At 42.9% G+C, this 23,261-nt stretch overlaps 1 protein-coding gene across 1 annotated transcript in view; it reads left to right on the top strand.

Moving 5' to 3' along the window:
• Positions 1-23,261, top strand: part of MYO5A (myosin VA) — a 174,619-nt gene that overhangs the window by 52,982 nt on the left and 98,376 nt on the right. Inside the window, exons 2-4 of the mRNA XM_040969826.1 lie at positions 3,090-3,200; positions 7,555-7,726; positions 9,250-9,394. Of these exons, the coding sequence (XP_040825760.1) occupies positions 3,090-3,200; positions 7,555-7,726; positions 9,250-9,394 (428 nt within the window). The remainder of the gene's footprint in view (positions 1-3,089; positions 3,201-7,554; positions 7,727-9,249; positions 9,395-23,261) is intronic.

The raw sequence follows: 23,261 nt of genomic DNA, 5'->3' as shown, positions 1-23,261 counted from the left end.
GTCTGTGACTGAACCTCCCGTTTTGGGCTGAGTCCCAGGATGATCCACTTCCAGTCCAGCTCCTTACCTGGGAAAGCAGCAGAGGATGGCCCAGGTACACAGGCCCCTGCACCCATGTAGACCTGATGGAAGCTCCTGGCTCCTGCATAGCCCTGCCTGACTATTGCAGCCATTTGAGGAGTGAATCAGCAGATGAAAGATCCCTCTCTGTTTGCTATCCCTTCCTCACTCTCTGTAACTGTCCTTTAAAAAAATCAATTAATCAACTTTTTTTTTTTAATAAGGAATGGAAAGCCTTATAAGAAAGTGTAATTCTTTGTTCCAGAGTTATAACAGCATGGGACTCTGTCTTGCTAAGGCTTTGTCAAGTCTTACTCGCTTAGGCCAAGGTTATCTTTTCCTAACTGACCTGTTGTACCAGGAAGGCCCTCAGTAGGTGTAGGGACAAGTGTCCACTCTTGTTTCTGGTTTCTGCCTGATTCTCACTGTGGGGTTCTTGCCTCTCTGTCCCAGTCAGTGCACTGATGTGACCACACTCTGATAATCTTCTTCCCTTGGCTGCTGTGTGCATTTGCCTTGGGACCTGAGGAAGAATGGGAGATGGGATAGAAGGGGTTTATCTAGCTGAGATTCCAACAGGCAAGTACTCCAAAATTGCCCCAGTTGTTTCTGCAAATTCACAGATCCCATCAGCTAAGGTGGAAAAGAACTACACAAAGGCAGTGGTAAATAGGGTGGTTTCTGGCCTGTATCTCCTTGGCTGTTTTCTCAAGAGATAGAGCTAAGAAAAGCGGAAGTTGGTTATCAGCATGGTATGCAGTGTTTAAACATCAAGCCTCAGGTGAATGTGAGGGCCTTAACCCTTCTCCACTTACCTGTAAGTGTTGTTAACTTCTAACCTTTTGAAATGGAGCTGTTGGCTAAGTACCTGCTCATTGCGAAGTACTGCTGGAGGTCTGAGCTGGGGCTTGCTACTAACACTGAACACAAGGGCACGTCTTCCTAGAGTTAAACTCTCCTGTTGGTGTGGCACAATGGCTCAACTAACTAGTTCTCCAACTTCAAGTGCCATGTAAGCACCAGTTCAAGTCCCAGCTCTTCCACTTTTCATCTAGCTCCCTGCTTGCAGCCTGGGAAAGCAATAGAGAAAGGCCTAAAGTCTTGGGACCCTGCACCCATGTAGGAATCCTGGAAGAAACTCCTGGCTCCAGGCTTCAGATTAGCTCAGTTTCAGCCATTGCAACCACGTGGAGAATGAACCAGTGGATGCAAGATCTGTCTCTCCTCTCTGTAAATCTGCTTTTCCAATAAAAATAAACAAATCTTAAAAAAAAAATTTAAATGAAGTCTCTTGTTTAGGGAGAGTTGTTCATATTTCTTTCTTTCTTTTTTTTTTTTTTTAAGATTTATTTACTTTTACTGCAAAGTCAGAGATACATATAGAGAGGAGGAGACACAGACAGGAAAATCCTCTGATTATTCACTCCCCAACTGACTGCAATGGCCAGAGCTGCGCTGATCCGAAACCAGGAGCCAGGAACTTCCTCCAGGTCTCCCACATGGGTACAGGGTCCCAAAGCTTTGGGCCGTCCTCAACTGCTTTCCCAGGCCACAAGCAGGGAGCTGGATGGGAAGTACAGCTGCCAGGACTAGAAGTGGTGCCCATACGGGATCCTGGCACGTTCAAGATGAATACTTTAGCCGCTAGGCCATGGTGCCGGGCCCTGATGTGTTCATATTTCTACAACCTCATTTGGATCCATGTTACTTTTTTGAGTTTTTACTAGCATGGTTAATAGGTCATTTCATAGCTCTGAATCTGTTATATTTGTAGATCTTTTCTGGAAACAGCAAATCCTTCCAGAGAAAGTCACAAAAAAATGTTGGTTTTATAAAGTGAACTTTAGTAAAAGGCGAAAGATTTATACGATCTGAGGAGAAACCAGAGTATAATAAAGTGAACTTTAGGATAGGAGCAGTTGAAACATAGCAAAGTATATGAAATGAGTAATATTTTAGTACTGTGTACAGGTATTTATGTTACAGATTGGGTTCCTTGGGGAATAACATTTAATGCATGGTATTAGTAATACTGTCCTACAGAAGACAATAGTCGGTAGAGTGTTCAACAACACAGACGTGGAGCTTATGGTCTAGTGGGGGAAGAAAGATAATAACAAAGCAAACAACATAAAGCTAGGCAATTTTATATAGTAATAAGAGATGTGAAGAGAGTAAGAAACAAAGCAGGGATGGAAGCTCAGGGTGACCATGGTTTGAAGGATCTAAAAAAGCCCGGGAAAGCAGTTGAGGATGGCCGAAAGCTTTGGGACCCTGCACCCGCATGAGAGACCCGGAAGAGGTTCCAGGTTCACGGCTTTGGATTGGCGCAGCACCGGCCATTGCGCTCACTTGGGGAGTGAATCGTCAGACGGAAGATCTTCCTCTCTGTCTCTCCTCCTCTCTGTATATCTGACTTTGCAATAAAAATGAATAAATCTTAAAAAAAAAAAATTGAAAGGCCTGTGTGCAGACATCTGTCTGAGCTAAAATCCGATATACAAAAGACAGACATCAGAATTCCCGGGAGAAGTGCATTGCAGGCCAAACTCTAGTGACAGGAAAGAACTTGTGTTCCCAAAGAACTGAAATGGGGCCTATGCGTTAGGATTCCAGCTTAGAGGTAGGAAGGATGGGAAAGGGCAGACTGAACCTACATAGAGCATAGGATAAAAACCACAATAAAAAAGTCACATTGTAAACCCTGGCTAAAAGATGGCTGTGCTGCTAAAGCTAGCAGAGCCCTCAAAGCGGAGCTTCAAAAATAGATTTCATATGTATACGTTAACCTAAAATTACACTTTTAGTGGCATTTGCTATATAAAGCAGAGTCAAGTTTTAACTGTAACTATTTTTTTTCACAACATAGTTTTTATGTAACCAGGGGATGGTGGTGCTACTGGGACTAGAGGAAATTTTGTCTACTAATTTGAAAAGTAACTTGTACATTGTTCAATTTTTTTTTAATTAAAATCATGCCATGTATCTTTGTAAAGTAGTTGCTTTTTTTTCTCTCTTTGGTCTTCTAGTTTGCCAGGGTTTGGATCCCTGATCCAGAGGAAGTTTGGAAGTCAGCAGAGCTGCTCAAAGATTACAAGCCAGGCGATAAAGTCCTGCTGCTTCACCTCGAGGAAGGAAAGGTAAACATTCCACTTTTATTTGCTGTCATTTGTCAAAAACAGGAAGAATTCAAAAGTGTAAGTTGCTGGTCTAACTTTCCCCATTCAATGCTAAATTCTGAACTAATGTAGTGTTTTTCTTTTCTAAATTTACAAAATCAGCAAGCTCAAAGTGTTTTTTTTTCTATTTTTATTTTAAATTTTGAATTTTATGGTACAATTCTTATAATCTGGGATTTCCCCTCCCCACAATTCCCACCCCCAGACTGATTTTCCCTTTATTGTCACAACAGTATATTCCTTCATAAGGAGTTACGATTCCATCAGTTTGCTATTTAAGTGTGCCCCAACATTGCTGGTAAAATGTCAGACAGTCCATCATCCCATTGTGTAGATCTGTCCAACACTTTCATTGGGAGTCCATCTTTAATTTGGCAGTAGGGATGCATGCTGCATTGTGTCTTCACATCTGGACATGGTAGTTTCCATTACTCCATCACTAAGCTTTCCAATTTGCATGATGGTTTCCTTATATTAGAGAGAACATATGGGGTTTTTTTTGTTTGTTTGTTTGCAGGGAGCTGTATGGGAAGTGGAGCTGCTGGGATTAGAACCGGCACCCATATGGGATCCCGGGGCGTTCAAGGCGAGGACTTTAGCCGCTAGGCCACGCTGCCAGGCCCAGAACATATGGTTTTAAATAATCAGTGACATAAGTTAGTGAGAATAGCAGTACTCTAAAACTCCATTTTCTTGACCTGTGAATTTATTGTACTTATCAGATTTATATATTTTTCTAATGCTTGTTAAAAATATGCATGTTTCATTGAATTTAGTTTGGGCTAGTTTTAAAATCCTTTCATGTCAGCCAAGAAGACATCTTGTAAAACAGCTGTCTGATCAGGATTGGATCTTTGCTGCTATGGTATGAGGTACTTTATTAGTGACCAGAAAAACTTGAAGCCAGTTGTATCCCTGCGCTTCTGTCCTCATTCACAGTGTTAAGTGAGTCTGTCAGAGTTCTCTCCCTTTCATTCTCTATTGCGTGTACCAGGGTGATATCACCCTCTTTTCACTAAAACTTTTGCAACCTTAATTTCCTTTCAAGGACATATAGTATATTCAGGAAAGCTGGATATAAATAAATACATGAGAAGCTAAATATAATGAATGAGATAGAGATTATTAGTTCAACCTCAGGAGTCTGAATTTTTCAATAACTATGTATATGATTAGCTTCCACATGAGTAACTGTCTTTTAACAGTTAACATGAGTACCATGTGCCAAGTGACTTTCTGTCGGGATGTTCTTCCCATCTGGCAGATGAAGAAACTGAGGCTCAATGAGTTGCAGTAAGTTACTTGGGGTTAATAGGCATTAAAGACTAAGTTTATTATTTGAAGACAAAAGTGTATTATCTCAGGTCATAACCACTGTGCTGTACTGTAATAATGGTTAGGACTTTAGGATCCCAACCAGGAGAAATATCATGACCTGCCTTGTCAGGGAAGGCTTCAAGGTGGAGAATGGGTTTTGGCTGGATCTTCAAAGCAAAATGAAATTTGGGCTGACAAAGAAAAGGGGGTAGACTCTGTGAAGATCGAGATATGTAATGGAGATAATGAATATAACAAGTTGACTGGAGTAGATTTAGAAAGATGTATGTTATAGTTCAACAAATGCACTTTTTGTTGGAAAAGCAGATACAGAGAGAAAGACCTGTCCACTGGTTCATTTTCCAAGTGGCCGCAGCAATACCCATTGTGCTGTTTCCTCTAGGTGATGTGATGCATCTCCTTACTGCCTGCCATGCAATCTTGTATCTACATGCTGTAGAGTTACTAGTTACTATTTTTTCCTTTGTAATGAATGAGTATCATTGTTTTCAGGACATACTTTGAGGCTGCACGGTATTTCCCGTTTTTTTCTCTTGAGCTTTGCCTACTAATCTTAGTGTCTTTTGCTGTGTCTTACCTGAGCTAGGTATCATTGTTATGTTCCAAGATGTGCCTCTACTTCCATCCTTCCTTCCTTCTCCATTTATTAATTAGAATTAATCTCTATGGAAGTGCTGTCTGTCCCTCCTCCCCATTTGATTCAGTCAGTATGTCATAAGCGATCACATGAGTATATATTTTATTCTTTATTACCCTCATTATTTTATCAGTCAAATTGATAACAGCTCTGCTCCTCTGGAGTGACCTGGCTAACATCCATGAAAGCTCTGGACATCTCTAACGACTATATTCCTTGAGGCGCACTGCCACCCCTTTCTAATGCTATGTGAGCATTCCAAGTGCTCAACATTATAGAGGAGCACAAAAGGGAGAACGCAGTAAGGATTGCAAAGAAAGTGCAGGGAAGGTGTTCAGCTGGCAGACAGCAAGGGAACAAGCAGCTGTATATTGGTGGGACCAGCACAGGGAGCAGCCTGCCCTGGGGACAGATGTTGCACCTGGTAAACAGGCAGAGGGAAGTGGCAGCGAGCAGACCGCCAGCCTCTCGCCTTCAGCACCATTCAGCCCGAACAGCCTGCTTGGTGCACACATTGATAGGCTACCATGTATCTTTAGCATGGATAACACTGGCTTTGAAGAAAATTGCCCCTCCCTATAATTAATTGGCATACTTTTCCTTTCCACTTGTTCCACATGAAAAATAAACCATTTTCCCCCTCCTGTGCTCCCACACAACAATCAGCACAAGATGACTTCTGTGATTGCAGAAAATGTGGGACTTTCTCCCCACCAGCAAGGAAGCAACTGGTCTCTGACAGGCCCCAGATGGTGTCCTCTAACCAGCTCGGTTCTGACACTGTCTGCCTGGAGCTGACTGCACAGTTAACTATCAGTGTGGCTACCCTTAAGGGCCTTGAGCAGCTCATGAAATCCACAGACACACTTGCTACTTCCTGCTTTGTTATATAGGCTATTGCAAGGAATCCAGAGCGAGAGATGCATAGAAGGAGCTCAGATCTACCACACCCTTTCTAGGTGGGCCACCCTCCAGGAACCTTCCTGTTCTGCCTATGAAGACATCACTTCCTAGGCATCCTTGGTAATAAACAGATAAAGAGACCCAGCGAGGTTTTGGAGTCCGTGTTCTAGGTCTCTCTGCACGGCTGAGAGACATGAGGTGGCAGAATGCCTCTGGAATAGGAGAAGCATCTTGACTTGCCTTGGGGAAGTCAAAAAGAGATCCAGTTTGTATATCCTGCCTTGGAGGTGGGGTTATAAGAAGGAACTGTGAATGAAAATTAAAAATACATGTATCTATTGTCCTTTGTTATCTGTACCTTGTAGATACTTGGCCAACAGTTTCTATGATTGGCTGTGTCATAGAGTTGTATGCCCAGGACTTGAAAATGCACAGTGCTTTTTAATCTTGGAGGCTAGATAGTTCAGCAACATCTAACAAAACCTGTGGACTGTCTTTTCCAAGAAAGCACATATCTGCATATCATGTGCATGTCTGCACACACGTGTGGTGTTGTAGGTTATTTCAGTCCTTAGCCTGCCAAGGGTCAGGCGTTTCTGGTCCTTAGCACAGGCCAAGCATCTCATTTACTCATCACCACAACTCTTTTAAGCAGTTTCTGTTATACTTATTTTATAAATGAGAGACTTAGTTTAGATATCATACCCCAAACCCCGTAAAAAGTAGGAACTAGTGTCATGATTTGAACTTAGGTCAGTTTTACCATAGAACCAAGCACTCATTCTCTTTCTCTCCCACAATACTTATTTATTTGAAAGGCGGGGGGAATGGGAGGAGAGATCGAACTAGATTGAGAGATCTATCTGCTTTTCTATTCCTTTAATGGCCGTAACAGCCTGGGCTGGGCCAGGCCTAAACCGGGAGCCAGGAACTTCATCCAGGTCTCCTACATGAGTGCAGGGGCCCAGCCTCTTGGGCATTTCTCTGCTGCTTTCCTAGACATATAAGCAGGGAACTGGATCAAAAGTAGAGCATCTGGGATTTTAGCTGGCACCATAAAGGATATTGGTGTCACAAGCAGTAACTTTACCTACTGTGCCACAGCACTGACCACAGAACCAAGTTCTTGACCATTATTTTATATTGTTTGTCACTTAGCTTAGGTAAAAGATTAAATTTGTGGTCCAGTTGATAGGTAAAATAGCTCTAGTCTTGAATTTCTCAAACTATATGAGCAAGCATTGATAATACAAGTTAATGTGGCTCTTGAAAAAAGAAAACTCTTCCTTAATGCTTGCTATTTCCAACAGTTTCTGTGATAATGGAAGGTGCCAAGAGAATAGATTTAATCAGGAAAAGGAAATCTGCAAACTTAATGGACCTCTTTCACATTCATTGGTGCGACTTATCCAGATATTGCATCTTGTGTGTTTCCAGGATTTGGAATACCATCTAGATCCGAAGACAAAGGAGCTGCCTCACTTACGGAACCCTGACATCCTTGTGGGTGAGAATGACCTCACAGCCCTCAGCTACCTGCACGAGCCTGCTGTGCTCCACAACCTCCGAGTCCGCTTCATTGATTCCAAGCTTATTTATACATATTGTGGTAAGTATGTCCTGCTCTCTGAGGGCTGTGGACTCTCCTCCAGGGGCTACAGCTGTGGGAATGTGGTGTATGTGTTGTTGAAACAAACAGGCCAAGTTGGATTTGAAGCTGTGTGAAGGTTGGAACTTATATAATTTTATTCAGAATAAAAAGAACCGGGCCTGCCTTGTGCCTCCTGCTCCCCTAGCTCCATGGAAGCCACACATCAGATTCATCAGAAACCTACTGCCCAAGGAGTCAGCCTCTGATGGACTCGGTTGAAACTGAGTCAATATTTGTTGAACTTGTGTTATCAGATATGCACTTTAAAACTTTTAGGAATTAGGAAAAAAGTATAAAAAAATGAAGAATAGTAACTTTAATTTACCTCTGGAAATTTACCAGTATTCTGTATTTCTATTTTTCTGTGGACATGAGTGAGAGCATTATAAATATATGTGAAATTGGAAGCAGTGTATTTATAGTTGTGGTAGAGGTTTTTTAAAATATATTTATCTATTTATCTGTTTGAAAGGCAGAGCACCAGAGAGAGAGAGAGAGAAAGAGGGAGATCTATGTCTCCTGACTCACTCCCCAAAGGGCTGTAACAAACCAGGTGGGGACAAGGCTGAAGCCAGGAGCCATGAACTCTGGGTCTTCTACCAGATACATAGCAGGAACCAAGTAACTGGGTCATCATCTGCTGCCTTTCCAGTTGCATCATCAGGAGGCTGGATCAGAAATGGAATAGCTGGGACTGAAACTGGCATTCTGATACAGGAAGCTGGCATTGCAACTGGCAAATTTACTCACTGCACCAAAATGCTGGGGCCTCTGTATATAGTTTTGTATTGTATTTTTCCATATCACCTCTTGTACCCTAAAAACATAATTCATGGTTACAACAAATAATTTGTTTTGAGTATAACAAATTGTACTCAATTATTTTGTTTTTATTATAGTTTTAGTTTATTTCCACTTACACCTTTATGATAACTATCTTGAAAAAGAAGCCCTTTGTAAGAATGTCTGATTGATACATTTGAATGAATTTCTAGAAGTGGGCTTTTTCTTTTCTTTTGAATTTTATGGTATAATTCTATAGGGAGAAGTGGAATTTTTCAATTAAATATTATAAAAAGTATTTGTAGTTTTTATAGCACTCCTATCTGCTGATTGACTCCCCGAATGCAGGTAATGTCTGGGGTAGGCTGAGGCCTAAGCAGCAGTCAGGGTCTCAGTGTGGGTGACAGACCCAATCACTTGCCACCTCCTCCCAAGGACCACAACAGCAAGAAGCTAGAGTCAGGAAGGAGCTGGAGGTGGCTATCCAAACGAGGCCAGTTACCCACCCTCTGGTCCAGTTTCCAGATGGTATCTAATGGGTTCAGAAACAAAGGCTGGGCTATATCTTAGCACCTTGTTGGTTTAATATTTATTTATTTTGATGTTTACTGGCTGACTTCACGAGCTTTGAGTGCCCATTAGAATTTCATAAACAAGCAAACAAACAAATAAATAATTGCTTTGGTTCCTTCTTCCAGGTATCGTACTAGTAGCTATAAATCCCTATGAACAACTGCCCATTTATGGAGAAGATATCATTAACGCATACAGCGGTCAGAACATGGGAGATATGGACCCACATATCTTTGCAGTAGCTGAAGAAGCTTACAAACAAATGGCCAGGTGAGTAGAAGCTGTCAGCTGTCATTGTTACTCTATGGCTCTTGTAAGATGCAATCATGCCTTCTCGGATATTTTAGAGTGAGTGGCCAATTGTGAGTCATGAGTAAATAAACAATCTTGACCAATTTGTTTCAGATTGCCTAAATTACTATTAAATATTGAAATAACCTCACATTTATTAAAGGGCATATAGCTTTTAAGAACTGCGTTTGGAATCTCATTGTGATCCTGTGATAAGGCAAGGACGAATGTTGCATTTTTCAAATGAGAGAGGCAGGGTTTAATGGTGTGGCCAGGTGTTCCTCAGCTGATGAGTGACAGACTCAACCCAGTTTGCATGCTAGGGAGTGAATTTTCTTTCTTTTTTTTTTAAATCTTTTTTTTTCGCATTTTTAAATTTTATTTCTGAGAGAGTGAACTTTTAAGCAAAGTTTATATTGCCATGGCAGATTTCAGAGGACACCGGTGATGTTGAGCAGCATCTTCAAACTGTGTCTGATGTTAACCACGGACATAGACGTTGCAATGGTGAAGAAAGGAAGAAAAAGAAATACTTGTAAAATTAGATTATACTCATTTTATTCATTAGAAAGATTGACATTCAGAGACCTCTGGTCCTCTACTGGATCACTCCCCAAGTTCCTATGGTATTTAGAGCAAGCCCCAGCCAGGAGCCCTGACCTCCGTGCAGGCCTCTAGCTTGGATGGCAGGAGCCCATCGCTTGCTGCCTCCCAGGGTGTGCGCTAACAGGAAGCAGCAGTGGAGACAGTGGCTGGACTCCAGGGACTGCAACCCAGCTGCTCTGGTAGGGAGTGTTCCAAGCAGCATTCCTCACTGCCGAAATGCCCGCTCCCAGATTATGCTCTCAGTATAAGAAAATCTAGTATAATACAATATAATTTGAACCTTGGAATACGTAGAAAAATAATATATATAGTTCTCCAGACTACAAACCAGGACTCAGTTCATTGTAAATATGACATTGTTTACCACTAAGGAGAGAGAGAGAGAGAGAGAGAGAGAGTGTGTATGAGTGTGTGTGTGTGTGTCTGGTGTATGTTGGTTATACCAGCATATGACAGAATTTTAGAACTGTTCCAAATGACTGAGCCCATAGAAGTCATTCTGACCCTTTTAAATAGTGAAACTATATTAATGCTAATACTTGTAGTAGCAGCTAACAGTATATACTCACTCTGCAAGGCATTAGTTGATGATTTGCAATGTATTAGCTAATTTTATCCTGAAGGCAACCTATAGTTTGGCATTATTTTTAGTCTTTATTGTACAAATCACAAATAGCGCTCTTATCCAAGAAGGTCAATGATCAAATTCAGTTAATCTGATACTATAAAATATTGATATATTGGGCCTGATGTAGTAGCCTAGTGGCTAAAGTTCTAGCCTTGCACGCACTGGGATTCCATATGGATGCCGGTTCTAATCTCAGCGGCCCCGCTTCCCATTCAGTTTCCTGCTTGTGGCCTGGGAAAGCAGTAGAGGATGGCCCAAAACCTTGGAACTCTGCACCTACATGGGAGACCTGAAAGAGGTTCCTGGCTCCTGGCTTTGGATTGGCTCAGCTCCAGCCGTTGCGCTTACTTGGGGATGAACCATCGGACAGGAGATCTTCCTTTCTGTCTCTCCTCCTCTCTGTATATGTGACTTTCCAATAAAAATAAATAAATTTTTAAAAAATTGATATATTGAATATAAAATGACTAAACATAGTTTAGCTTTACATAATATGCCAAATTACCAAATTCAGCTATGGAATTCGTTTTTAAAGATTTATTTATTTGGAGTGCAGCACTGAGGCTTGCTTGGTTAATCCTCCCATTTTAAGAAACCCAGAAACAGCTCCTGGCTCCTGGCTTCAGATTGCCTCAGCTGTGGCTGTTGTGGCCATTTGGGGAGTGAACCAGCATAATTTCTTCCAGATTTCCCATGTAGGCACAGGATCCCAAGGCTTTGGGCCATCCTCTGCTACTTTCCCAGGCTACAAGCAGGGATCTGGATAGAAGTGGAGGAGCCAGGACATGAAACAGTGCCCATAAGGAATATCAGCACTTGGAGGCAGAGGATTAGCCAGTTGAGCCATTGCGCCAGCTTCAAAGGGACTTGTAAATACTAAAAATGATCTCAGGAAAAAATGTGTATTGCTTTGAAAATATTAAATATTTAGCTTTTACAGTCTTTGTCATTGGTATCTTTAAATGGTATCAGATTTATTCTTTGAAAATTTCTGGCATTTTACTCTTAGATTTATTTAGTTTTCTGGATCCAACCTCTGTTGCTTTTATGCCTGTGACTATCATACAATGTGTTTCTTAACTGAAAGCATTTTTATCTTTTTTTTTTTTTTTTTTTTAAAGATTTATTTTTATTATTTTTTTATTGGAAAGGCGGATATACAGAGAGGAGATACAGAGAGGAAGATCTTCCATCCGATGATTCACTCCCCAAGTGAGCCGCAACGGGTCGATACTATGCCGATCCGAAGCCAGGAGCCTCTTCCGGGTCTCCCACGCGGGTGCAGGGTCCCAAAGCTTTGGGCCGTCCTCAACTGCCTTCCCAGGCCACAGGCAGGGAGCTGGAAGGGAAGCGGGGCTGCCGGGATTAGAACCGGCGCCCATATGGGATCCCGGGCGTGCAAGGCGAGGACTTAACCATTTGCGCCACCGCGCCGGGCCCAGCATTTTTATCTTTTTATCTTTGCTTTTTTAAAAGGCAGTTTTAAAGAATGCTTCAACTTACTGGTTTATTTACCATTTATGAATAAATGTCCTCATAAAACTTGCCATAGCAGCTGAGCAGACCATGCCTGCCTAGGTTTATAGGTAGACATCTAAGCTACAGGGTCACTTTTTGGCCCTTTGTCTCTTTTCAGCTGCCATCTTTACCAGGTGTGAATTCTGGTGTTTCATGTTGCCGCTGTTCCTAGAGGTCTCCTTGTGTATTCAGGGAAGGCCAAACTCATCATTAGACCAGTAGAGACCTATTGAGCACATCCAAATGGCAGGCAGTATTCCCTGCAGAGGAAACAGTAGTGAACAGTTATGACAAAAATTCCTGCTCCCTGAACGAGGCTTGGTGAACTATAAAAACAAGTAAAACATGGACTGGTATTGTGGCACAATGTGTTAAGCCACCACATGCAATACCAGGTCCCATGTGAGAGTGCTGGTTTGAGCACCAGCTGCTCTGCTCCCGGTCCAGCTCCCACATGCATACCAGCAGGCATTGTTAGCAGAGTTTAGAAAGAGTATACATTATAATTATACAGGGAAAAGCAGTGATGGGGAAGGTAATTGGGGAGGGTGGAAGGAAAAATATGTGAACCTACGGAACTTAAGAAGAATAAATGAAAGAGAGGGAGAGAGTGAGAAAGAAAAAAGAGAGAAGAAGAAAGAAGGAAAGAAGGAGAAAGAAAAGAAGAAACGAATTGGTGAAGTCTTGCCTAGTCGGCTTATGAGAGATGAAAGAGAGTTGACGACAACAGCATGAATTTGGTCTGAACACCTAGCAGGTTGGAATTGCCATTTACCGATCTAGAGACTGTTGCGGGAGGAGCAGGAAGGTGTGTGTGGCATGGGGGAGGTGGGCAGTGAGTGGAGTTCCACTCTAGATCTTCGTGATTTGAATGGCACTTTAGACATCTGTCCTCGAGGCACAGCTAATACTGGAAAGTCTTCTGAGCGGGATTTTTGTCCAGTGACAGTAGCAGTAACCGGAATCCATAATTGATGACTACCATATTTAGATATTTAAGTGTCCATGTGATATCAAGCACGTTATCTCTAATCCTCATTATATTCCTGGAACAGACATCACAACTGCCTCACAGATGAGAAAATTGCAGACATTGACTTGTTGATGCCAGATGCCAGTTGATGGCATGCAGGGGCTGAGGTTAGAAGCTGGTTCTGAGACTTTAAGGCCTTTTTTCTTTTGTCATTTAGGTTTTTTTTTTTTAACCTTTCAGTTGTCTGGATCTATTCTAATAGATTTGTTCCTTCAATTAATATTGCCTGCTTTTGTGTCTGCACCTTAAAATTTTATCTAAGAGGCGGAGGTAGAGTCAGAATTTCCATCTACTGGTTTACTCTCCCTGAATAACTGTCTGGGCTGGGCTGGAGCCAGGAGCTAGAGGAGTAATACCCGTGCTGCATGTGGCTGGCAAGGACCCACTTACTTGAGCCAGCATTGCTGTCCTCTAGTATCTGCAGGTTTCCCACATGGTTGTAGGGTCCCAAGGCTTTGGGCCATCCTCAACTGCTTTCTCAGCCCGCAAGCAAAGAGCTGGATGGGAAACAGGGCTGCTGGGATTAGAAACAGCGACTGTATGGGATCCTGTGCGTTCAAGGAAAGGACTTTAGCTGTGCCGGGCGTTAGAGTAAAGTTTAATACCTCTCTCTGTCAACCCATACTAAATGTTCTTTTTTTTAAAAAAAAAATATTTATTTATTCTTATTGAAAAGTCAGATTTACAGAGAGAAGGAGGGACAGAGCAGAAAATCTGTCTGTTGGTTAACTCCCCAAGACACAACGGCCAGAGCTGAGCTGATTTGAAGCCAGGAGCCAGGGGTCTCTTCTGGGTCTCCCACATGGTGTACATGGTCCCGAGGCTTTGGGTCATCCTCTGTGTTTTCTCAGGCCACAAGCAGGGAGATGGATGGGAAGTGAAACAGCTGGGACAAAAACCAGCACCCATATGGGATCCCAGTACTTGAAGGAGGAGGATTAGCCAATTGAACCATTGTATTGGGTCCCCTGAATATTCTGTTTTTGAATGATTCCTCTCACCCCTGGCCCAGGCCTGGCTTTAGGTGTCTGCGTAGTTTAATTCCCATTTCCTCTTTCCACACAGCCTGATTTTCTCCACATTATCATAAATGAGTTAATTCAGTCATCCCTTGCCCTAGAAAGCCTTTCTTGTTATCTCCCCTTGTAGTTCCTTCTGGGTTCTTGTTCTTGAATGCTTTTATGGTCTCTCTCTCTCTCTCTTTTTTAATTTTAATAATCTTAGTTGATTGGGGTACAAAGGGTCAAGGGCTACAGGGTGAAAGTGGGTAGTAACATTGTTTCCACACTAATATAATCATTTTTCCCTGTAGCTGGGGTTAGGGGAGTAACAAAGGGAAAAGCCCCACCCAACCTCCCACCCATCCCCGTTCCCAAACATGAGGTGCGTTCCGAGGGTCCTGCTCAAATAGTTTTGATAGTTCATCAGTTCTGGATTGTTGCTAATCTCACCGTCCCAACCGCAATGAAACCTATTCAGAGTCCACTGGCTGACAGTCTCTTGATGATTGGGGTTCCTAGATCAGCAGTTCAGTTGGAGAGATATCCAAAGAAACTTCATCTGAGATGATCCCAGATCTGATTCTTTCGTGAGTTTGCTAGTACAGACTCCAACACCGTTTGTCACATCAGTTAGCTTATGCACATGCTGGTCGTTGCGCTCGCTGGGTCCGTTCGGTTTCCAGCCCCGTCTTCCTCATGAACCAATGGGTGTTGTAGTCCAACTCGATCCTACCCACTTCAGTGGTCTCTTGAGTAGACCACTTCTATAACAGTTGCGCCCTGGTGTATTCTTAATGAATCATTTACTAATTATGTAGGAACAAAAAAGATAAAAACATATACAGTCAGACTGACAAAGATCTGTCACCCACTAGTTCACTCTCCCAAAGCTCAGAACAATGAAGCTGTGTGCTTAGTCCTTGTCTCGCATTGGGTGGCTGGAGCCTAAGTCCTCGAGCCTTCTCCTGCTGCCACCCAGGTTATACATGATCAGGAATCAGAGGCAGAGTAGCTGGGATCTAAATCAGGCACTCTGTCATAGGTTATACGTATCCTAAGCTGCATTTTAATCACTACATCTGGAGTTTAAGTTTGCACTTTTTAGTCTCCCTCAACGGACAATGACGCCAGAATCTTTTATCTGCATAAAGTAGTGAGCATGTTGTTGTTTCTTATTATTTGTTTGTTGAACAAAGAATGGAGGGAGGGAGAGAGGAACTCAGGAGGGGATAAAGGGAAAAGGGGAGAAGTATGGTAGGTGGAGCTTTTTCACCTTGCTATCTCTGGGACAGTCATTGATGAATCCACTCTGAATAGCTCATCTCTATTCCGTAGAGCTCAGTATTCACCGTGGTGCCCTTTGAAGGACTAGCCAGTCCAGAAATGGTAAATTTGTGGTTCTGGGCCCTGTACGGTAGCCTGGTGGCTAAAGTCCTTGCCTTGAATGCACCAGGATCCTGTATGTGCAATGGTTCATGTCCCAGTTGCTCCACTTCCCTTCCAGCTCCCTGCTTGTGGCTTGGGAAAGCAGTAGAGGATGACCCAAAGCCTTGGGATCCTGCACCCTCATAGGAGACCCTAAAGAAGCTTTTGGCTCCTATCTTTGGATTGGCTTAGCTCCTGGCCGTGGTGGCCAGCTGGGAAGTGAGCCAGCAGATGGAAAGTCTTTTTCTCTGTCTGTCCTTCTCTCTGTAAATCTGCCTTTCTAATAAAAAATAAAATAAAATCTTAAAAAAAAAAATCTGTGGTTCAGCCTATTCTTGATGAGGGGTGGAGAATTTCTGCTCCGTAACTTGTTCTTGTCAGCTCTTTAAGGTGCTGTCTATATCCTCATAATAGGAAGAAGGTTCTTGTAATGTAAGGACATGAATGCCCCAAAGCACCTGTGATTTTTCACTTATCAAATTTCAAGAAATAAGAAGCGATTATTTCCATGTATGTAATGATCTGAAGCTGCCTCTCACATAAGTACGAGAAAATGAATTGTGATATTCACCTGAAACCATGAAATACTTATCTGTGATAGTTTTGCTGTTTTTTTTTTACTCTTTTTTTTTTATCATACTCTTATTGTTTTAGAGATAGCTCAGCATAAAGGGCTCTTATTACAGTAAGAAAACTTGAACCTCGTATGTGGTACCAGGGGAGGAAGGAATACTTTCTCCCAGCAACTCACTGTGCAAGTGTTCAGAGGAGTGAGAAGGGGCTGACAGAGGAAAAGCTAGGGAAGCAGCATCAGCAGAGAAAAGCGAAGCATCAAAATAAAGGAGATACTATGGCTACAGTGGCCAGTGTTGTTTTTTAAGGGGACATTCAGGGATTTGTCATGATGGCTGGGCTTTTGTTGGGTGTGAAGTCAACAAGCAACACCTTTGATTTTAAACTTTTGATTAGAGTTCTTAAAATTTAGGAAGTGTTGAAGTTAAGATAGTTATGAAATTATGTAAGTCCTGAAAATCCTTAGAAAAACCACAGAATGGAAAGAAGAGTGATCTAGGTGCACAAAGAAGGCTTCACTGGGCCCTGATGATCAGGGACAGGTAACTGTGGTATCCAGCATTACAATGAAAAGCAGCCTAGAGTTTAAGGAGGTGCTAGGGTGATGCTGCTGGACGCAGACTCACTACTGTCCCCACTTGAACTTTGTGTAGGACTTTTTACTTAATGCAAGATCTTCTCTCTCAGCACTGAGGAGTGAGTCAGCCCTCAGAGGCACCTGAAGCTCTGCTGTGGCTTTGCAGTGCAGCTGCAAGAATGTTTAATGTATAACTGGCATGTTTTTCATCCAGATAGAGATTCTTGCAGGCTCCACTTCCCCTGCACCAGTTCTTTTCTAGAGTCAAGGCATCATTTTTGCTGTTGATATTTGACTGCATACTCCTTGAAAAGCTAGATCTCAAAAGCCTGAAACTGAATCTTTACTCCAAAAAGAAAGCAAAATCTGTTGAGTGGTTTGAGGTTTCCGGCCCATTGCTTAGGTAGTCACACATTCACACGGAGTAAGGGAAGAGGAACAGGTATCAGAAGCAAAGCTGAATGGCCTAGCACGTTCAACTGGAGTAGGTGGTTGTGCAGAGTGAAGTGGAATAACAGGAGAAGCCTCGTATGGATTCATGTTTCTGTCTCTGGAGGCACCAAACCATGCACCCAGGTAGCTACGGGAGGAGGCCATTCCTTACATTCCCAGCTAGAAGTTCCATGACAAAGACAAGAGCTGCATGTGACCTAAGACGGCTGAGTGCTCAGTGGCACTCCACTCATAATCTAGGGAGGCAGTCACAGTGACTCTCTGATCCACACACACCTAGTACCCTCTTCTTCCCAGCCTTGGGTCATCTCCTGTTTCCCATCCTAAATACAAAGGGTTTGTTTCTCTCCTAGGAGCAGTCAACTTGCTCTGCATGTTCATGTATCTGTGTAGTGTGCCGTATGGTCTGGCCACATTTGGGAAGGTGTGTGTGGGTCTCCTTTTTGCACTGACTCCCCCACTGGCCACTCAGGCAGGCAGGGGGCACAATGGACAGGGCAGACTGAGAACACACCTGCCTGCTTCTTCTTTTTTTTTGATACATAAATGTCCTCCTTCTCCATTCTGTTTCAGTTTTTAGCTCCCCACTTCCATCTGCCTCCTACTTTTTTTGTCCCATTTTTTTCTTTCTGTGACCACATAAAATTTAAACGCTTGTTACAGATTTCATTATATTTATTTTATAAGGTATTTTTGCTATTTGTTTAATATTTACTTATTTTTGTTGGAAAGTCAGATATACAGAGAGAAGGACAAAGAGGAAGATCTTTCATCTTCTGTAGACCTGTGGGTGACACAGCTTAGAAATCTGCCCCAAGGAGAAGACTGATAACCAGAAGTATAATGACCAAGACCAAAAGAAGAGACAGAGGCACAATAGATATTACTGAAGATTCCTTTGCAAAGGAGCAAAACCCTTTGCCAACCTCAGAGTTCACTGAGGAGGACATCAAGAAAATGGGAGATACAGTTGGTATACAGCTCTTTGTTTGTAGTCACTTGTGCCACTCCCTTGAGCAAGTTCCAGGTCTGGGTTCTTATGTTAGATTTCCACCATGGTCTCTGTAACCCCAGCTCCTGGATCATCAGTCTCCACTCTGTGATACTGTTCTGAGGCTGCACCATTGTCTGTACAACCTTTTTCCCTCTTCTGGTTGGAGCAGGTCCCAGGATTAGGGAGACATCAGGTGTCCTATATAGCTAGTTGTTGGTGGTACTGCTCTTGCCAGAACCTGTTGGCTGTTAGGTCTGAGGGCCACATGGACCTAATTTGACCCACACAATGCTGTCTGTAGTTGGTATTTTTTTTTTCCTGTGGGACCAGTGCAATGCACTGAGCTCAGTGAGTTCCCTCCCAGCTCAGCACATGTGCAGCTCAGCAGTGTCCCCACAGTCTCAAAGCCCTTGCCACACTGTACAAAGTGGCGCCTGATGTGCACTACTAGAGTTTTTAATCTGCTGAGTGTCAGGTATGAGGGCTACCTGGACCTGTCTTGGATGGAACCTGTAGGATGCTATGTTGTTGCAGTTCGCTGAGCCAGAAATGAGATCACTCCAAGCTCAGTGCATATGCAATACTGTCCATAGCCCTTGCCTCCTTAAACAAAATAGCACCTAATTTGGCTCTAGGCAGCAGACTGGGCTGTGAAATCCACCCTGTTCCTGCACTGCTAGCCTGGGAACTGCTGTTCTTTCTGCTCCTGGTCAAATCAAACAGACCAGCAGGATGGACAGTTCTTTGTCTGGGTTCACCACCTGAGCTCCCAGTGAAAGTCCCTTCCCACCTTGTTGCTGGTGGAGTTTCAGTTGCTAGTGCAATTTGGATTGCCACTCGCTGAATGTCACCGGGGTATCAGTCACTGCAACACCACACCATTGTGTCTGCTGCTTTCTTGTGTCTGTCAGTCTCCAGGTACCCCTCTGCTGTTGTTCTGTCCTCTTCTATTTCCTCGAATGTGCCCTCTCTGGTTTACAGTAGCTAATATTTCTCCATCTGTTTAAACGTGTCCTTACCCTATTCTGCCATCTTGATTCTCTGTCTTTCGAGTCTTTTAGATTCTAGTACTTGGGAATTGAGGGGAGCTTAGGTGCCATATAATTTTAACAAGGAGAAGGCTGTGTTCCAGAGCAGTCATATAGTGCAAAACTACAATCAATTGTAGTAAATAAACCTTCAGAGGGGTTTATATGAGCATGATGGAAAAGTAGGATTTATTTGTAGATTTCAACACTCTCCAGATAAAAGTATCCCAGATGCTTGAGAGCTGAAAATGTGTCAGATTTTTTAGTTTTTCAGATTTTGGAATGTTTGTGTAGTTTCTGATTGAGCATTGCTAATCCAAAAATTAAAAATATTATGAACTCTGATATTTTTTGAGTTTCCTTGCAGCATTTGGGATTTGGGGTTTTGGAATTAGGGAAGCTTAACCTGTATCTAGCTTGGAGGAAAAGGAAAACTTGCCTTCCAGATAGCCAAGGAAGTGAAAGATACAATGACGATCCCTTAAAAAAACATTTGAAAATTGCTGATCATATGGATCTAGGATCTGTATATCATGGAAAAGAAAATATGTCTGTTGGGTGCTTGATATCATTGCGCATATATGTGTAATTGTACAAATAATGTGTATTTGCTTTGAGTAGTTCTTGGTTTTATCACTTCTGGTTTTTTTCTTCTTCCTCATATTTTTTTGATTGGTAATTACTATGGCTTTATTGAAACTGTTCAATTCAATTATCTACTTATATGTAGAATTTGAAAAAATCAAACTCATAGAGTAGCCCAGGGATTAAGGAGTGAATGAGATGCAGAGGTGTTCAAAGGGTATAACAGGAGGAGATTTGGGAGAGCAAAAATGTAGCACAGTGGCTACAGTTAATAATTGTGCTGAATATTGAGTAGTCTCACCACATATCCATGAGGAGCAACTGTGAGAGACAGAGATGTTCATCTGCCTGACTGTGGCAATCATTTTCTTTTCTTTATACTATTGTTTACATAGTTGAGAGGAATGCATGCCCATCTAGGTCTCCAATTAGGGCGAGGGAGGTCAAGATATAGAGGAATGTGGGTAGGACAAATGTTTCAGTTATTCTTTTCCTCTGTGTCTGCAGAGAGTGATGGGGTGGGGCAGGGACAGAAGGCAGCTACTCCTTGCTATCAAACTCCATAAGCACCCAGGGATGGGGGAATGGTCATTTGATGACACCTTAGAGACCCTGATGTGGGGAAGAGTACTTTGAACATGTTACTTGAGTGGCTTTGGTAGTTCTGAGACATCGTCTATTTCATTGCATCAGTGTTAAAAAAAAAATCTCTCCTCCATCTATTGGCTGACCAATAGATGCACTTTTAGTGCATCCACAGGCCTAGGAATATTTTGTAAAGCTTGACCAGGAGAGTGTTACAGCCTGTTCTGCTTTCCATCCTCTGAGGAGGCACTCAGCATCCTTTGCTGGCCTAGATTATCTGGCAGTCATGTTCCCTGTTGTGCATCTGGGTATGTTGCCCACTGCACAGGCATCAGCAACTGAAGAGTCCCAGTCCTTACACATGCAATTCAAAGTCAGACCACATATCTTGTTTTTTTCCCTGTGACCAAAGTTTCAGTCCAGTGGTCTAGTCGGGGTGTCCTCCAAGAAATCTCAGCTGGGGTAACTTCAGGCTTGACTCTCATGTGTGCCAGCCAGTGCAAGCTCAGATTCATTCCATCACCTGCACAAGCCAATGCACATAGTGGTGAATGCAGCTATCTTGTCATTTCTGCCCTGGCCTCACTGCTCACGTGAACTGATGGGTTCTGTGGCCTAACCCAGTCCAGCCCACCACAAACCTAGTCCTCACACACCAGCGGGTGCTGGAGCCTAATCAGGCAATCCCCCAACCACTCCCTCCTACCCCCAGTTTTTGTATGTGCTGCAACCCAGCCTAGTCCATCATATCTCATCTGGCTCTTGTGTATACCCATGGGCACTGCAGCTTAGCTCAGCCTGACCCACCCCCAGACCTGGCCTACATACATGCTGGCTGATGATTCTGCTTTGACCAGCCTAACCCATCCCCAGCCCTAGTTCTCATGTTCACCAGCAGGAGCTGAAACCAAGCAAGGGAGTGTCCCCAGTTCTTCTATCAGGCCTACTCCCAGTCCCAGATCTCGGACCTGTCATGACTGACGCCCAACTCCTGTCACTTGTCAGTGGATGCTGCTGCCTAGCCAGGCTTGACCCACCCCCAGACCTCGTGAACTGGTGGATGTTACTATCCAACTCAACCTGGTCTGTGTCCCATCTGGGCTCTTGCTCATGTCATTTTGTGCTGTTGACTGTCCCAGCCCAGCCCACAGCTCAACCCAGCTTTCTTGCTTACCAACAGAGATTCAATCTAGCGGGAGAGTTCCCCATGTTTCCCTACCAGGCCTACTCCCAGCCCCAGATCTCACATGTGCCTTTGGATGCTGTGGCCCAGCCTGACATGGCCCATCTCCTGCTCCCACATTTGTAAGTGGATACTGTGGCCTGCGCTAGCCAGGCATATCCCCAGTTTTTGCATGTGCCAGTGGGCAGTGTGTGATGTTATTTAGCCCAGCCCATGTCTCCCATGTGGGTGCCTTGGCCTGAGCCTAGCATGTCCTCTGGTTCTCCACCTCCCTACCCCCAGCTCTAAACCCTCTGTCTGAGCTCCCTTGCCCATGTGCAAGTGCAGGGACTCAGTCTGTGGAAGATTACAGAAGTCTTCAAGGTCAGACCACATATCTTGTTACTTCCCTGCAAACATGCCTTCAGCTGCTCCCATTTCAGTGTGTCTTCAGACCCTTTTCCTAGGGCTATCTATAGTACTCCTGCCTGGTCACCAAGGTGGCATCCTCTGCCTTCCTCATATATCTTTAAAATAAACAAATAAATAGAATAGGCAACTATTCTGCCACACTGGTATAGTTAGCACAAACTTGGCATTAGCCAGACCCCAAATACCCTCAAACTATTACTTACTTTTTTACCCAGGCAGTGTAAAACTTGCCTAGGTTCAACAGTGTAGTGTAACACTTGCCTACAGCTGGGGTTCTTCCTCATATTATAAGAAATAACTATTAACACTCAAATGTTTAGATTTTTTCTTGATAAAATAGTTTGTCTTTGGGACTTACACTAGCTTTTCAAAGGCAGTACAGTTTAGAATAGCAGTTACCATTAATATATTTTTTTAATGGAAGAGCTGTGGGGGTGGGAATTTTGTCAAGTTATCACCTGGGGTGTAGTGACATGGATTAATCAGGTGGCAATGAGGGAAGTTCTTTTCTCTGACCATTTCCTGGAAGGGAATCCAAAGACAGTTGATACTGACCCTTGATTAATGTGTTGAAAAGTTAGGGTGTTTAATATATCTTTAAGTTATTTAAATAACTTTTTAAAAAAGACCTTGGCAATATAATGAAAACTATTTTACTGACGTGGTCTATCTTAAACTAGCCATGAGCAAACAGTGACAATGGGAGTATGCGGTTCCTTGTAGAAACTCAAATACAAGAGATGATACAAACATGAGATTGAAGGGTGTTCCATAGAAACAGGAATAACATGCGAGCTTGTTCCATAGGAGATAGTCATTTCTTAGAGTGTCATGTTGGTCCTGCTAACTGTCCCTGCAATACAGGAGCCTAAGTGAGGAACAGGCTACTGTGTGGCCCTGGTAGTTTGATGTGAATATATTTAATCAGGCACGGAACTGGGTAGTACCTCTATGTTTTTCAGGGACTGAAAAATAAGACAACTCTCAATGAAAAAGGAAATTTTTCTTTAGAGAAGTCCTCAGTTTGTACTCTGGATATTTATTGTCAAGTACTGTTGATTGTACTGCTTTGATATGTCTCAAATCTATCTCCCTCTCCCAGGGCTGACAACTACAATGTTGTTTGCATTTTCATAATATTACATGTGGATTTCTTGCATCCATGTCCAGATTACTTCCAGAACAATTTTACTAGTGGATGGCTTTGTTCCTCCCTGTGTAAAACTCTGGAATGGCATCCTGTGAT

The sequence above is a fragment of the Ochotona curzoniae genome, unplaced genomic scaffold (genome assembly GCF_017591425.1).
Source record: "Ochotona curzoniae isolate NIBS_2020 unplaced genomic scaffold, NIBS_Ocur_1.0 scaffold_4701, whole genome shotgun sequence".
NCBI classification, from domain to species: Eukaryota; Metazoa; Chordata; class Mammalia; order Lagomorpha; family Ochotonidae; genus Ochotona; species Ochotona curzoniae.
This window is presented reverse-complemented; position numbering and strand designations above follow the sequence as displayed.